Source organism: Oncorhynchus kisutch, linkage group LG5 (assembly GCF_002021735.2).
Source record: "Oncorhynchus kisutch isolate 150728-3 linkage group LG5, Okis_V2, whole genome shotgun sequence".
NCBI lineage: Eukaryota > Metazoa > Chordata > Actinopteri > Salmoniformes > Salmonidae > Oncorhynchus > Oncorhynchus kisutch.
Window position 1 is genome coordinate 39,942,699 of NC_034178.2, and position 18,043 is coordinate 39,960,741.

The window sequence follows — 18,043 nt, forward strand, 5'->3', positions numbered from 1 at the left end:
GATTACAGACAAAAGTATCAATGTACTCCGATGATTCAAGTTTTCTCGATCAATTTGATGTTATTTTAATGAACAAAAATTCAGATTTATTTTCAAAAACAAGGACATTTCTAAGTGACCCCGAACTTTTGAACGGTATTGTATATATTGGGAAAAAATGTACAAGAAGGGTATAATATTTATGAAGAACATTGTAAACAAGGCCGGTAAAATGATGTCACACAAGCAACTAACAACAGTGTATGAAGGTATAAGACAAAATTCTAACCAACTCATCGCGGCTATTCCACAAAATTGGAAGAGACAATTACTTAAAGAAGAAATTAAAGAATTAGTCTTTCTGCCACCCATTAAAAGTCACAAAATGCTTAAAATGATTAGTATAAATTGAAAATGTATCAGTTTTACTTAAAGTCTAAATGTTTTACACCAATGTCATATACAATTCAAGTCGGGTCTATGAACTGATATATAAAACAACAATTGATTCATAAATCTGTTCGTTTCAATTTTAGCTATTATATAAAATACTTGCTCCAAAAAGAATGCTCAATATATGGGGCATTGAACAGTCAGCCTTGTGCAGACTCTGCCATGTGGAAGCAGAGCATATTTTCTGATACTGTCCATCGGTAGCTTGCTTTTGGAGTCAGGTCCAGGAATGGTTGTTATGTCATAATATCAGGGCCCAGATGGACCTGCAAACTGTATTCCTTATGGGATCTGAAAAAACGCGATCAGTCAATGGGAAAAATTTCATTATACTCTTGGTTAAAGTATTTATTTTCAGGGCAATATCTGTAAAAAAAAAACAAATAGGGAGGTTCAGGACCATCGTAAGACATCACAGTGAAATGGAGGGATGTATTGCAAAAGGAAATTGCAAAATTGCATTAAACTGGGAGAGATGGTTTCATCTGTGGACATAGGAGGGTTGGAGTTAAGATCACAATGATTGGTGGATTGGCCGCAGTGTGTGAAAATCCAGAACTTGAAAAATTCTATGTATGTATGTATGTATGTATGTGTGTATGTGTGTATGTGTGTATGTGTGTGTGTGTGTGTGTGTGTGTGTGTGTGTGTGTGTGTGTGTGTGTGTGTGTGTGTATGTATGTATGTATGTATGTATGTATGTATGTATGTATGTATGTATGTATGTATGTATGTATGTATGTATGTATGTATGTATGTATGTATGTATGTATGTATGTATGTATGTATGTATGTATGTACGTATGTACGTATGTATGTATGTATTGTGTTTTCTCCAATCAGGGTAGGGTTGGGGGGAAAATAATAATAACTGTATTAATAATATTAATTATAATAATTTAATAATTTAAAAAATATATATATTGGGATTAGAAATGATGTAAACAATTAAATTGATAGTACCCACAATCTATCTGAAATATTAAAGCTGATCTACCCCCACCCCCCACAAAAAGTACTATAACATTTTTTAAAAATATATGAAGATTTGTTTCCCCCATAAATCGAAACAATCCAATGTGTCATTAGTTGTGTGTGCAACTTATGTAATCTGTATGGGTTTTTTTGTGGGGTGAAGTGTATTTCCACTTTAAAATAAATCTAATTTAAAACTCACTTGACTGTCATTTTTCCTGTGCTGTGTCTCAATAGTGGCTGAATTGATGCTCTGCTTCATCGAGTCTGTCCTTCAGGCTGTGCTCAGGGGGAAGCCAACTGGCAATGGCTGAATTTGTTTAGATTACATTCCCAACTTGATATATGGTATCTCCCTTGCACAACAGCCTCCCTTAGATCCCTCTATAAGACTATGTACCTCAATGAATTATGGGTCATTTTGCTTTGAGGATTTTTTGTCAAACTCATATTGATAATGACACTCTTTAGGCTTAATGTTGTAACATGTATTGTAGGTGGGCCTAATGTACAGTATCTTATGAATTAATTTGCAGAAATAGCTAGCTACCCACTGCAGGCTGACGGTCTTTTTCATGACATCATACAGCACAGCTGCCTCCCTCTGACGATGTGTGCCCATTACACCGAACAGGCCTCAGTCATAACGTCGATAAATTATCCTTGACACATCATTTATTATCATTAGTCATAAAACTCACCAATTTAGTTTTTCCTCTCCTTCACTTAAAAAGATGTATTGAATCCCAATTACTCGATACCACTGGATATTATTTTAATTTCCTTTTCTTTTCAAACCTGAGGTTATTGTACTCTACGTAATGTGGCTGGAAAATACGGTAATTGATGTGTTTGTTGATGTAGATGGTGCTACTAGACTAGTTCTGTATTTACATTTGTCATACAGAGGACTTAGCAGGAGCCTGTCACAGATTTAGCTGAGTCATAGCTTGCTGATTTTATCTCCTGATTGTACTCAGGCTTATTACATTGTCATTGGAATTGGACCCAGGGAGAGAGGGGGAGAGGATGAGTGAGGGAGGGAGAAGCCAAATTGTCACTCTTCTACCCTCCCTTATCCCACCATTGTAAATTAGCTCAATTTTCCCACATTCCTTCCATCCCTCTCTCCCATTCCTCCCATCCCCCTCTCTCCATAGATCATTTCCCAGGGATGGCCTGAAGCCAAGTTGTGCTAATTAATTCTAAACTATAACATTTTTTAATATGAGACTGTGCCAAGTTGCCTCTAGAAACATCCCAGCAATTCCATGTGGCATTTTGAATGCTTAAGCATTGTGCTGTTTGCATTTGTGGTTTGAAGGTGCTTCAATTGTCTGTTACATGAGCATTGAGTAAATGAGCTTAAAAGGGAGCAGGGAAAGAGAGAGAGAGCTTTCCCAACAACACACAGGAGACATCCTGCAGCTCAGTTTGTGTATGCCATTCTTCTGACGTTCAAAGGAATAGAGTCCGTCTTCCGTTCCCGTGAATTAATTCAACTCTGCGGCTCATTTTGGTAGAGTTGTTGATGTGTTGACAGGGAGCAAACATTCCTCTCACGCCGATAAAATAGACAGTGTTTCATCTAGGCAGTAGAGCGTTTACCTCTCCCTAAATAGGTCTGTCTGGTTTCCCTCTGAGCCAAGTCTAGACCTAGGTAGCTTTCTCTTTCCATATGCAAAAGCACACTAGCCCAAACTGGATGTCAAGACCCATTTACCAGGCTGAGCTGGTGACCCAGTTCCCCCTAACAGTAAAAGGAGCGATGGAGTGACCCTCTGTCAGTCAGTAATTAGGCCCGCTGGTCCCTGGGAGGGGTTGTCGTCCCAAATGAATGGCTGTAATTGGGTGGTGAGGGCTGGTATTTTATACAGGCATTGTTTGAGTGATATAGTAAAGGAGCTGACATGGGTGAAGCTTGGGGGGAAGGGGGAAAGGAGAGGGGTCTGACTGAAACATAATGAGTGTTCTCCAATCTTTCCTATTTTTCATTACCATCTTATCTCCCCCACATGCACATTTCATCACCTTCACTATTCATCTTCTTCTGTGTGTCTCTTTTCTGTCTTCTCCTTTTCTCTCCCCCTCCCTTTCTCTCTATCTCAGAGTGTGTCTAATAGAAGGGCTGTCTGTTCTTGATTATGAATTATAAGCGTTAGCTCTTGCTCGCTTGGATGTGTGGCCACAAAGACAGGGCCAAGATTCACAAAACACTTCTTAGGCAAAAACATAAGAGGCTTCTTAAGAAAAAAAATAGGCAGTTCATAAGATAGTTTGTAAGTGCATTCCTCCACAATATCTTAAGATTTCATGATTTTCTTACGAACCTCTCAAATATCTTCTTACAAACTTCTTAAATATCTTCTTAAGATGATTCTCGCTAGGCAACCAATTTAGCTAGCTTTTTAGCTAGCAATGGCAATGATGTTAGCATATTTCGTTCTGAGATTACAATTCTAAAAAATGCTCTTGAGTTTCAAATATTAATACTGAAACTTTCAGATGAAGTTTGTGAGTGAATTAAACAATTGCTTTCATTAGCTTATTTTCTCACTGCCCTGAGTTTACGACAAGGGTTTAGCTATCTTGGAATTAAAAACATTTCCAAGAGCAAATCCAAGAGCTTTCTTTTCAATAATCTAATTTCTTCCGAACATTTTGCTTAAGGAGAAACATAAGAAATAATGCAAGAACATTTCCAATAACCTTTTTGAGGAATAGAAACTTTGCTCAACTTTCTAAGTCAATAGTTAAGGAAAATATTGCAGTGAAGAAGAAGGTTTTGTGAATATGGGCCCTGACCTTTACCTGATCGTTAAGGCACAGCAATTGGGTCACAGCTGGCCAATTACGGCAGGAGCTCAATCGATTGCTCCTCACTTTGCTTCTGTAACCATCACTTCTCCTCCTCTGGCCAGCTGGCTGGGGATGTGATGTGTGAGGTGTTCACAGGCAGACTGAAAGCCTGAATAATTACTCTATGCCTGCAGTTGCATCCAGATAACACCAGTGAGGGAAGCAGTAAGCAGCCCTGCGTAGGTGGGTGCTAATGCCTATTTGGACTTATGTCAATAGATGTCTATGTGCCCATTTGTATCGTCCTGTTGCATTTCACTGTATGATTCCAGCAGTAATCTGACCTGTAAACGTCATGCATCAACTGTTTTATTTGTGATATGTGCTAACATGAAAACAGAAGTTAATGAAATATGTCTCTCCTGTCATCTTGTAGAATGGGGGGGGGGTATCGAATGACAAGGACTTGAGAGTCACTATGTTTGACAGTATGAGAGTCACTCTGTTAAAGCACTGTGTGTATGCGTGTGTGCGTCCGTGCGAGTGTGTGCGCAGGTGTGTGTGTGCATGTGTGAGTGAGCGCTGCACTGACTTGAATATGTGTTGCCCCCAAGTCCTATCATCAAAGAGAAATGTAAATGAGTTAAAGCCAGCTGCTAATAAGCTAGCGCTTGAAAATGGTCTTTTGTTTTAATATCCCTTGTTAAGCACTGGGAAGCCAAGCTTCAAAATCACTGTCCATGTAAACTCAGCAAAAAAAGAAACGTCCCTTTTTTCAGGACCCTATCTTTCAAAGATAATTCGTAAAAATCTAAATAACTTCACAGATCTTCATTGTAAAGGGTTTAAACACTGTTTCCCATGCTTGTTCAATGAACCATAAACAATTAATGAACATGCACCTGTAGAACGGTCGTTAAGACACTAACAGCTTACAGACGGTAGGGAATTAAGGTCACAGTTGTGAAAACTTAGGACACTAAAGAGGCCTTTCTACTGACTCTGGAAAAACACCAAAAGATGCCCAGAGTCGCTGCTCATCTGTGTGAACGTGCCTTAGGCATGCTGCAAGGAGGTATGAGGACTGCAGATGTGGCTAGGGCAATAAATTGCTATGTCCGTACTGTGAGACGCAGTGTTACAGGGAGACAGGACGGACAGCTGATCGTCCTCACAGTGGCAGACCACGTGTAACAACACTTGCACAGGATCGGTACATCCGAACATCACACCTGCAGGACAGGTACAGGATGGCAACAACAACTGCCCGAGGTACACCAGGAACGCACAATCCCTCCATCAGTGCTCAAACTGTCCGCAATAGGCTGAGAGAGGCTGGACTGAGGGGTGTAGGCCTGTTGAAAGGCAGGTCCTCACCAGACATCACAGGCAACAACGTCGCTTATGGACACAAACCCACCGTCGCTGGAACAGATAGGACTGGCAAAAGTGCTCTTCACTGACGAGTCACGGTTTTGTCTCACCAGGGATGATGGTCGGATTCGCGTTTATCGTCGAAGGAATGAGAGTTACACCAAGGCCTGTACTCTGGAGCGGGATCGATTTGGAGCTGGAGGGTCCGTCATGGTCTGGGGCGGTGTGTCACAGCATCATCGGACTGAGCTTGTTGTCATTGCAGGTAACCTCAATGCTGTGCGTTACAGGGAAGACATCCTCCTCCCTCATGTGGTACCCTTCCTGCAGGCTCATCCTAACATGACCATCCAGCATGACAATGACACCAGCCATACTGCTCGTTCTGTGCGTGATTTGCTGCAAGACAGGAATGTCACTGTTCTGCCATGGCCAGCGAAGAGCCCGGATCTCAATCCCATTGAGCACGTCTGGGACCTGATGGATCGGAGGGTGAGGGCTAGGGCCATTCCCCCCAAGAAATGTCCGGGAACTTGCAGGTGCCTTGGTGGAAGAGTGGGGTAACTTCTCACAGCAAGATCTGGCAAATCTGGTGCAGTCCATGAGAAGGAGATGCACTGCAGTACTTAATGTAGCTGGTGGCCACACCAGATACTGACTGTTACCCCCCCTTTGTTCAAGGACACGTTATTCAATTTCTGTTAGTCACATGTCTGTGGAACTTGTTCAGTTTATGTCTCAGTTGTTGAAACTTGTTATGTTCATACAAATATTCACACATGTTAAGTTAGCTGAAATTAAACGCAGTTCACAGTGAGAGGATGTTTCTTTATCTGCTGAGTTTAGAACGGGAGAAGGGGAAAAACCTACATTACATATTTATTCCGGACAGAGGTCTGTGATCTGGGGCTCCCAGATCTGTTCCCTGCCTCTGATGGTGGTGTCCTTTCTGCACTAGCAAGATCAGAGGGCCTCTGTGCAATTCTAATCAGTGCAGAGGGTGGGAAGAGAGAAATACTGTATGGTAGAGGTAAAGTAGAGAGACATAGACTGTGGTAGAGGGAGACGGAGGGTAAGAGTGGCTGTGAGCAAGAGGAGAGAGGCTATGAGTAGAGGGAGAGGGAGGGTGAGAGAGAGCGAGAGACTGTGAGGTAGAGAGAGAGGGAGGGTTTGATATAGTGAGAGTGTGAGCCAGAGAGAGGTAGAGGAAGGAACAGAGAGAGAGCTGATACGTGGAGCTGTACCCTGCTCTATTAGGCAACATACGGCAGCCCTGCAGTGCACTGAGACTATGTGAATGAGGGAATGTGATAGAGAGCAAGAAAGAGAGCAGAAGAGAGAGAGCAAGAGGGACAGGGTAAGAGAAATCTTGAGGAATTTGGGAAAGGGGATGAGCATCAAGACTGCCTGTTGTGCATGCAGGAAAGGCACGGTTGAGGCTGCTTTCTGGGCTCGTGAGTATCCAGCATCAGGACGTTGTGCCCTGTGAGGGAAGCAGTTTGGAGAGCGTGTGAGCCGAGAGCAGCTTCTTTGTGACAGTACGTGCATCAGACAGGGGATGCAGCAAACCTCTGCCCAGAGCACAGGGGCTTCTGGAGCTAGCTGTACCCACAGCGGGGGAGAGCCCGGTGGGTGGAGGGGGCTTATCGGATGGGGAGGGGGAAAACTGAACCAAGGTGGTCCTGTGGAAATCTCAGCCAAGAGTCAAGAGGCTCACCTGCGCTCTGTTGGAGCTGAGCTTGGATTTACTGGTGTGAGATATAAGAATGTTCTCTGAATGAGCCAGCCTCCAGAGGAGTGTCTATATGCTGGGAAGCACCAGGTTTACCACCAGGATCTCTGGGAACACCAAGGACATAGAGCCTCTTTTCACGGCCAAGCAGGTGGGCAGGCGGCTGGAGTTTTATCAATGGGCTGGTAATTGAATTCTGATTTGATTCCATCAGTTTTTCATCAACAGTCGGGAGCCACAAGGGAGACCTTGAGTTTTGGTGTATGAGATCGGACTCTCATTCCGTTTGTGGAGTAAGATAATAATCCTATAGAGAATATCATGATCCAGATGACATTAATAGCTTACTTTATCATGGTTCTACCTTTATTCAATGAGCCACATCAGAGCTCTCAGACAGGTTGTCCACTAAAGCCATGGGACTGACACAGAGGTGACCAAGTGCTACAAAGTGTACTCTGGGAGCTGTAATTTACTGTGGTTTATCATACCCAAGTGGAATATAATCTGTTTTAAGGATTATGATGATGGTTTAACCAGGACAGAGGACACAATGTGCAGTGTGATATCCAGTAATACTGTATAATTTTTGTGTGGCATTGAAAGTTATTTTGTTTAGTGCTTCGTGTACTGGAAATATTGACACATTTTTAGGCATAGGCAAAGTCACAAACACTTTTTTTGTAGTCAAGGATGTACCTACCAAAGGGATCAATTTTCATGTCAGTAATTAGCTAAAGATTTTTATGGAAGATGCCAGATTGGCTCAATTAATTGAACGTGGTGATCAATATTCAAAGGGTCTACATATCCAACTCTACCTCTACCCTTGCCTGACATTGACACTCACAGTAACGACAGTGGGTGTACAGTATATCAAGGTGGGCTGGTTCCACCACTATATCTCCAGTTTAAGAGTAGCCGGGCCCCTCCTGCTCTGTGGGAGCTGCCCTCCCCCAGCCTGGACCCTGTCTCCTCTGCCCTGTTGGTGCTCCTGCACTCGGCTGTGCTGGCCGAGGATGATGTGGCAATGTCATGTCTCGTCCTCGGAGTGCCGCTGCTACCGGCTGAAGGGATTTTCCCTGCTGAAGCGCTTCCCTCTCTCGGCAGATGGGGCCTGCAGCAAAGCCCTGGACCAGCCCGTGGGAGAGTGGCTGGAGCATGTGGGGCTGCCACAGTACGAGAGCAAGCTGCTGCTTAATGGCTTCGACGACCTACGCTACATGGTGAGTCAACATGTCTAAGATATTTTCTACTTTCCATCTCCTTTTCTCCCTCTTCACTTTCTCTATCCATCTTATTCTCTCTCTCCCAGTTTCCATCTCCCTTCTATGGCACAACAAAACCTATTAACATGCCATCTCATTTACAGTAAAATCCCAGTCACGACCATTCCACCTATCTTGGTAGGCTGATTTATGTTCTATAACCTCAACCCCCATGCTGGCCCAGCCAGATAGCATACAGAGTATAGCTCACCCAATCATCAGCAGATACGACAAGTGGCTCTGTTGAGGCCACAGTATGGATATTACTTCAATTTCTGCTAACGTCAACTGCAATTCTATGAGATATATTGTGGCAAAGTTAAGATTCCTTTTTTTCAGAGGCATGAATCATTTTTGATGTAGAGACTTCATGCTGTAGTGACTGTCTATTGTGATGTCATGGTCAAATTGTATACTGATTTTTAAAAATGACATTTTTGTAGTCCTGAAAAATCTTTAACTGATGCCACTTCAGCCAGAAAAACAGTTTTCAACCAGAAAGTTACATAATTATGACATCCCTTGTGCTTCTTACAGATGCAGGATCTTAATTTGATCACTCTTTTGTTGCTGAGTATGTTCCTGCTCAGCAGGAAATGCAAACATGTAGTGTATGAGGTTTAAAAAGCCATATAAAGTTTGTAATTTACACAATTTACACAGATTTGATACCCAAATATTTTTTTCAATCCCTACAAAAATGTCCATTCATTATAATCCACATAATAATTCACATTTCCTGTTGCTGCAGGATCTTTTTTTTTTTTTTTTTTTCTTCACCTTCATTTAACAAGGTAAGCTAGTTGAGAACAAGTTCTCATTTGCAACTGCAACCTGGCCAAGATAAAGCAAAGCAGTTTGACACACAACACACAGAGTTACACATGGAATGAACAAAACATAGAGTCAACAATAAATAATTAAAAAAGAAAACAAAGTCTATATACTGTGAGTGCAAATAAGGTCAAATAAGGGAGTCAAGGCAATAAATAGGCCATAGTTGCGAAGTAATTACAATATGGAAATTAAAACACTGGAATGGTAGATGTGCAAAAGATGGATATGCAAGTAGAAATGCTGTGGTGCAAAAGGTGCAAAATAAATAAATACAGTATGGGAATGAGGTAGATAGATGGGCTGTATACAGATGGGCTATGAACAGGTGCAGTGATCTGTGAGCTGCTCTGACAGCTGGTTCTTAAAGCTAGTGAGGGAGATGGGAATCTCCAGCTTCAGTGATTTTTGCAGTTAATTCCAGTCAGTGGCAGCAGAGAACTGGAAGGAAAGGCGACCAAAGGAGGAATTGGCTTTGGGGGTGACCAGTGAGATATATCTGCTGGAGCGTGTGCTACGAGTGGGTGCTGCTATGGTGACCAGGGAGCTGAGATAGGGTGGGGCTTTACCTAGCAGAGACCTGTTGATAACCTGTAGCCAGTGGGTTTGGCGACGAGTATGAAGCGAGGGCCAGCCAACGAGAGCGTACAGGTCGCAGTGGTGGGTAGTATATGGGGCTTTGGTGACAAAACGGATGGCACTGTGATAGACTACATCCAGTTTGCTGAGTAGAGTGTTGGAGGCTATTTTATAGATGACATCGCCGAAGTCAAGGATCGGTAGGATGGTCAGTTTTACGAGGATATGTTTGGCAGCATGAGTGAAGGAAGCTTTGTTGCAAAATACGAAGCCGATTCTAGATTTAATTTTTGATTGAAGATGCTTAATGTGAGTCTGGAAGGAGAGTTTACAGTCTAGCCAGACACCTAGGTATTTGTAGTTGTCCACATATTCTAAGTCAGGACCGTCCAGAGTAGTGATGCTGGACGAGTGGGCAGGTGCGGGGAGCGATCAGTGAAGAGCATGCATTTAGTTTTACTTGCATTTAAGAGCAGTTGGAGGCCACGGAAAGAGAGTTGTATGGCATTGAAGCTCGCCTGGAGGTTAGTTAAAACAGTGTCCAGAGAAGGGCCAGAGGTATACAGAATGGTGTAGTCTGCTGAGGTAGATCAGAGAATCACCAGCAGCAAGAGCGACAGCATTGATGTATACAGAGAAAATAGTCGGCCTGAGAATTGAACCCTGTGGCACCATCGAGACGACCAGAGGTTCGGACAACAGGCCCTCCGATTTCACACACTGAACTCTTTCTGAGAAGTAGTTGAGGAATCAGGCAAGGCAGTCATTTGAGAAACCAAGGCTGTTGAGTCTACCAATAAGAAATATGGTGATTGACAGAGTCGAAAGCCTTGGTCAGGTCAATGCCCAGGTCGATGAATACAGCTGCACCGTATTGTCTCTCATTGATGGCGGTTATATCATTTAGGACCTTGAGCATGGCTGAGGTGCACCCATGAAAAGCTCGGAAAACAGATTGCATAGCGGAGAAGGTACGGTGGGATTCGAAATGGTCGGTGATCTGTTTGTTAACTTGGCATTCGAAGACCTTAGAAAGGCAGGGTAGGATAGATATAGGTCTGTAGCAGTTTGGGTCTAGAGTGTCTCCCCCTTTGAAGACTGGGATGACCGCAGCAGCTTTCCAATATTTGGGGATGTCAGACGATACGAAAGAGAGGTTGAACAGGCTAGTAATAGGGGTTGCAACAATTTCGGCAGATCATTTTAGAAAGAAAGGGTCCAGATTGTCTAGCCCGGCTGATTTATAGGGGTCCAGATTTTGCAACTCTTTCAGAACATCAGCTATCTGGATTTGGGTGAAGGAGAAATGGGGAGGCTTGGGCAAGTTGCTGTGGGGGGTGTAGGGCTGTTGACCGGGGTAGGGGTAGCCAGGTGGAAAGCATGGCCAGCTATAGAAAAATGCTTATTGAAATTCTCAATTATCGTGGATTTATCGGTGGTGACAGTGTTTCCTAGCCTCAGTTCAGTGGGCAGCTGGGATGAGGTGCTCTTATTCTCCATGGACTTTACAGTGTCCCAGATTTTTTTGTTGAGTTTGTGCTACAGGATGCAAATTTCTGTTTGAAAAAGCTAGCATTTGCTTTCGTAACTGCCTGTGTATATTGGTTCCTAACTTCCCTGAAGAGTTGCATATCGCGGGGGCTATTCGATGCTAATGCAGTATGCCACAGGGTGTTTTTGTGCTGGTCAAGGCAGTCATGTCTGGGGTGAACCAAGGGCTATATCTGTTCCTGGTTCTATGTTTTTTGATTGGGGCATGCTTATTTAAGATGGCGAGGAAATTACTTTTAAAGAACAACCAGGCATCCTTTACTGACGAAAAGAGGTCAGTATCCTTCCAGGATACCAGGCCAGATCGATTAGAAAAGCCTGCTCTCTGAAGTGTTCTAGGGAAAGTTTGACAGTGATGAGGGGTGGTCGTTTGACCGCAGACCCATTATGGACACAGGCAATGAGGCAGTGATCGCTGAGAACCAAGTTGAAGGCAGCAGAGGTGAATTTGGAGGGCAAGTTGGTTAGGATGATATCTATGAGGGTGCCCGTGTTTACGGATTTGGGGTTGTACCTGGTAGGTTCCTTGATAATTTGTGTGAGATTGAGGGAATCAAGCTTAGATTGTAGGATGACCGGGGTGTTAAGCATGTCTCAGTTTAGGTCACCTAACAGCACGAGCTCTGAAGATAGATGGGGGGAAATCAATTCACATATGGTGTCCAGGGCACAGTTGGGGGCAGAAGGTGGTCTATAGCAAGCGGCAACGGTGAGAGACTTGTTTCTGGAAAGCTGGATTTTTAAAAGTAGAAGCTCAAATTGTTTGGGAACAGACCTGGATAGTATGACAGAACTTTGCAGGCTATATATGCAGTAGATTGCAACTCTGCCCCCTTTGGCAGTTCTATCTTTTCGGAAAATTTTATAGTAAGGGATGGAAATTTCTGGGATTTTTGTGGCCTTCCTAAGCCAGGATTCAGACATGGCTAGGACATCCGGGTTCGCAGAGTGTACTAAAGCAGTGAATAAAACAAACTTAGGGAGGAAGCTTCTAATGTTAACATGCATGAAACCAAGGCTTTTACGGTTACAGAAGTCAACAAATGAGAGCACCTGGGGAATGGGAGTTGAGCTAGGCACTGCAAGGCCTGGATTAACCTCTACATCACCAGAGGAACAGAGGAGGAGGAGGATAAGTGTACGGCTAACGGCTAGTACATTCGGAACAGAGAGTAAAAGAGAGTAGACCGTAAGGCCTACTCTAAGAACTACTGGCTAAAAACCATACAAAAGAACCGGAGAATCTCTTTAATAAGGTAATAATAGGATGAGGATAATGGGTCATTAGTATTGTGATGTTAATGTTAATCTCTTGACTAATGTGTCTGAGATGTAGAAGCACCAAGCAGATAATTGATGAGCTCCCTGCAGGACATATTACCCTCAGATACTTGTAGGTTGTGTCTGAAAAGGTCAGAGCAGTCAGAGAGATGTTGTAAAGGTTCAGTGGTGTCCTATTGAACTGTTTGTCTGCCAAATTCTTTGTATCACTGCAGAGCTGATGTGTTAATTATTTTATTTACTTGGTGGGCTGATTCTGGATCAGGAGAGGTGTTGTGCTGGGTTTTGCCCTGAATCGTTTTTGTGAATAGTTGACATACTCTGTGAGATATTGTTCAACCCTATCATCAAATGAATTTATAAATCGCATAGAAATACAATATCATGAAGCCATGAGGAGCAAATGTAATGGTGACTGTGCCAGAGATGCACATTAGTTGGTGAACGACTGACCTAAAAGATGCAAATATAAAGATGTCATCTTCATTAATAAAATAGGAGAGAAATCAAATCTTCTCTCTCTTTTATACTAAAGCTCAGTGGGGAAAATCTGAATGCCCCATGTTCCTGCTGACCCCAAAGGCAAGGGTGTCATAGAACAAATTCTTCATTACTGAGAAATCAGAGTTAGACTACCCTTCAGACCTATCAATGTAGATACAGTATGACTACCATCAGAGAACACAGGCTCACATACACTCTGTAGGGATTTGTCTCAGCATGGGATGATTGCTCCAAGTGCAGCTTTTGAGAGATCATAAATAATAAACCGCTGTGTCCCCATTTTCCAAATTTTTACAAGTTGATAATAATTTTTTGTTGCTTTCACCAACCATAAATGGGTCTCTCATGTCTCTCGTATGGCCTATCGTTTTTCCCTTATGGGGCTTTTGGTGCTTTTTACATTGCAAATTATAAAATACATATATTTTTTAGAGCATCCTCATTTCATGACACCTTCCTCCTTTGTGATGAAGTAGACTGTAGACTGTATGTATCGCAGTTATGTAATAAGCAGTTATAGATATGGATAAAAATAGATATTCATTACTTAATCATGTTTTCCTGATGAAGTATAAATGACAAGCTCCCATGGGACCTCCTGGAACATCCAACAATCACTTTAGTTGAAATATCTATTTCAGGCTATTCCTGAAGTCAGTCACTGCATTAGTTTGATCCTTGTTCTAGTGATAATCAGTGTGTAATTTCCTACTGTCATACCTTGTGACTGTAACTGCTGTATTGTGCTCCAGAAACAAGCAGTGATGCCATATTTAGAAAAGACTAGCTCCATTTGAACATTCTTGGCCAGGAAGAATCAATCTGCGGCAGTCCACTGGGAAAATGCTGAGCTACACATTTTTAAGGGTCTCCTTGTATCTTTATTCCCCCCCCCTATAAACCTGAATTAGATGACGAAGCTTGTGCCTCTTATGGAGAACTACGTAAAACAAATGGTGCACATTTATTGTTGTCAATCATTAAGGAAAATGGGAAATGTTAAGTTGACTTTATTGTATTCACAATTATATGCAGTGAAATCCTCATTCCTTGTCTCCAACACCACAGCTGTTTGCACACACACACACACACACACACACACACAGGTGCGTAGTCCTAAACATTTCCCTCATAGCAAATGTAATGTTACATTGCAGCTCAGATGTAAAAGCTGCTGCAGTTTTGATTGCTTTTCCCTTGGTGGTTTTTCATTAAAATAGATTGATTACCTTTGGCATGCACAATTTATTTGACTCCAATGTCCTCCAATTCTTGTTTGTCTGAGGACATAAATAAGTGTGTGTGTGTGTGCTTTTACTTGTGTGTTCATTTGTGTATGTGTGTGTCTGTGTGTGTGTGTATTATTGATTGCATATAGGGACCTATAAAGTGTAGGATATGTTGTAATGTCTATGTTAATAGTTATCTTAATTAAGGGATTTATACGTGTTTCGGTATACTGTTGAGTTTGGGAAGTGTCTGCAGTTTGTGGTACTGATGTAATTAACTTATGCGTGTGCATGCGTGCGTTGATGCTTTTGTAGGGCAGTAACGTGATGGAGGACACGGATCTTAGAGATATGGGAATCACTGACCCTGGCCACAGAAAGAAGATCATCCGTGCAGCACGCAGCTTGCCCAAGGTACAGTAGTTATCATCAGTCCAGGGCACTGCCTGCAACCTTGTGCCGGGTTGACCATTCATCCCTGTCTAAGAAGCCACCGTACATCAAGGTGTCAAGGAGTGTGCATTATCTATGTTTGTGCACAGTATTTTCAATCATGATAATGTATTGTAAAGTATCTTTGATCTAGTCTGCAGCTATGTTTAGCAATAGCAATCATGTGAACAAGCCTTTTGACATTGTGTACGGTTTTAAAATCTTGAAAGAAATGGTGAAATCCTGCTTTTATTTGAATGTAATTTGATCTCCTTTCTGTCCCTCTTTGTAGGTGAAAGCCCTGGGCTGTGATGGCAGCACCTCTCTGTCCACCTGGTTGGATGTGCTAGGCCTCCAGGAGTACCTGCCTAACTTCCTGTCCAGTGGCTACCGTACCTTGGACTGTGTGAAGAATCTATGGGAGCTGGAGATTGTCAATGTGAGGCCAATGTTTTGTTAGTGAATTATGTAGTGCCTCAGGGAAGAGACAGCACTGTGCTGAGCTTAAGGCAAAACAGATTTGAGCTGAATAATTGAGGAGAGTCCATTCTGTCTGCTTGGCGAGTGCCAGCATAGGTGTCAGACTCACTATATACAGTCAGTGTGAGTGTATAATGTGTATTTCCATTCATATTTGTTGGTTTGTACTTGTTTGTCAATATTAGTGTCTGTGTTGTTCATATGAACGTAGTCCTATGTACGGTCTAGTAGTTACCATTGTGTCTTATCTGTGCACGTCTCTGCAGGTGTTGAAAATCAGCCCTCTGGGCCACAGGAAGAGAATCATAGCGTCTCTGGCAGAGCGGCCCTATGAGGAGGCCCCGACCAAATCGCAGATCTCTCACCGTCTCTCACAGATCAGGGTTAGTAAGAGTAATCAGTGTCTTACATTTGAACAATAATCCCAGCTAGCACATTTGGTTCCTTGGAAGTTGTGGGAACATACGTTTTTGGTTTCCCACTGGATCTGTTAACGCAGCTGAAGTACTGAAATTCCCACAGAAGAATGTTGTTTCTTAATGTTCTCTGGACTATATTTAAACATTCCCAATGTCAAACCAGTTGGAGAACATTCCTAGAACATTACCAAAATTTAAATTGAAGCTACAAGATGTAACTTTTTGGGCAATCCGACAATATCCATATCGAAATGTGAGTTATAGATCTGTCATTCTCATTGAAAGCAAGTTTAAAAATGAGTAGATATGTTCTATGTGCACTATCTCTACGCCTCCTGTTTTTTAGTTTAGTTTTTTGTGTCTGCTACTTTAGGTTTTGTACACCAGCTTCAAACAGCTGAAAGTACAATATTTTTGGTTATGGATATATCACAGCACTTTAGATAGTATAGTGAGAAAATCATTGTACTATTTTCTCACTATGTTTGTCACATAAACTGAAATTAGGCCAATTATTAGAATTTTAGCAACCATAAAATGTTGGAGCCATTAAATGTAACCATGTTTGAACTTTTAGGAAACGTTCTGTTAATGAAATACCAAGAAAATATATATTTTTTGTCAAGAATGTTTAAAAGCCAAGCAACTATCCTGCACCATTCTCAGAAAGTTGTGGGAAGGTAGTATGCAAAATAACCATAGAACAATCAAGCTCTAAGAAACATATGGTTCTTAGAATATTATGTGCTAGCTGGAATCTAATTTGTACTGTATGCCATTACATAATGCTCTAATATCTTATTGAAATCTGTATTGTGTCACTATGTTTTCTTATCTTTCACATCCAATCAGTCATCAATATGATCAATCAATATGTACGTGGCAGTTTCAGGACCTGTTGTCCCAGACAGGGACCTCTCCTCTGAGTCAGATGGACCCTTCCACCAGTCGCTCCATGGACATGCTCCTGCCCTTGGGGGAGGGAGGCAGGAGGAGGAGAGCCATGGACCAGGACTGTAGCGTGTCCCTGCGCTCCTACAGCGAGAGACCCCGCTCCCACGTTAGTCCTCCTGCCAAAACACTGTCTTTACCTGTACCTCATGAAGTAACAGAAATACAGTATGTGTCTCTGTGGTGTGCTTGGAATAATCATGTTATAAAGAGAGCTATCTGCTGCTGGGGTGATCTGAAACAGAAGCTGTTATGTGTTTAAAAACCTCTTGAAACTAGCAATCCCGGATCCGGGATCGTAATCATAGCCTCAAACGAATTAGCATAACGCAGCGGACATAAATACCCCTAAATACCCCCCTTTTCCTATTTGTGAAAATCACAAATGAAATGAATGAAATATATTCAAACACAAAATTAGCCTTTTGTTAACAACACTGTCATCTCAGATTTTCAAAATATGCTTTACAGCCAACGCTAGACAAGCATTTGTGTAAGTTTATCATGGCATAATGCTATGCTAGGCTCTGCTGGCAACAGGCAACATTTTCACGAAAATAAGAAAAGCAACCAAATTAAATAATTTACCTTTGAAGAACTTTGGATGCTTTCACTCAAGAGACTCCCAGTTAGATAGCAAATGTTCCTTTTTTCCAAAAATATTATTTTTGTAGGCGAAATAGCTCCCGTTTGTTCATCATGCTTGGCTGAGAAATCGACTGGAAAATGCTACCACTACAACGCCAAACTTTTTTCAAAATTAGCTCCATAATATCGTCAGAAACACGGCAAACGTTGTTTAGGATCCATCCTCAATGTGTTTTTAACATATATATTCGATAATATATCCGTCGAGGCAATTGGTTTCTCATAAGAAGCGTTTGGAAAAATGGCTACCTCAGTATTTTACGCAAGATTTTCTGCGGGAGACACCATGTGACCACTTGCTATATATGGTACCTTACGGCTATTCTTCAATGGAAATGCGTAAAAAGACGTCACAATGCTGTAGACACCTTGGGGAATACGTGGAAAACGTAAGCCAATTTGTAGCTCATTCACAGCCATATAAGGAATCATTGGCATGAGGCGGTTTAAAAAAATGCGGCACTTCCTGGTTGGATTTTTATCTGGGTTTCGCCTGTAACATCAGTTCTGTGGCACTCACAGACAATATCTTTGCAGTTTTGGAAACGTCAGAGT

At 42.2% G+C, this 18,043-nt stretch overlaps 1 protein-coding gene across 5 annotated transcripts in view; it reads left to right on the forward strand.

The window, feature by feature from the left end:
• The window catches only part of LOC109891025 (ankyrin repeat and SAM domain-containing protein 1A), a 45,333-nt gene that overhangs the window by 17,400 nt on the left and 9,890 nt on the right, over positions 1–18,043 (forward strand). For 2 of the 5 annotated variants that reach the window (XM_020483272.2, XM_020483275.2), the window contains exons 3-7: positions 8,423–8,538; positions 14,874–14,972; positions 15,283–15,429; positions 15,737–15,853; positions 16,776–16,949. In XM_020483272.2, the coding sequence (XP_020338861.1) occupies positions 8,423–8,538; positions 14,874–14,972; positions 15,283–15,429; positions 15,737–15,853; positions 16,776–16,949 (653 nt within the window). Of the gene's footprint in view, positions 1–6,778; positions 8,539–14,873; positions 14,973–15,282; positions 15,430–15,736; positions 15,854–16,775; positions 16,950–18,043 lie in introns of those variants that run through there. The other 3 variants (XM_031825040.1, XM_031825041.1, XM_031825039.1) reach the window with 2 other exon arrangements.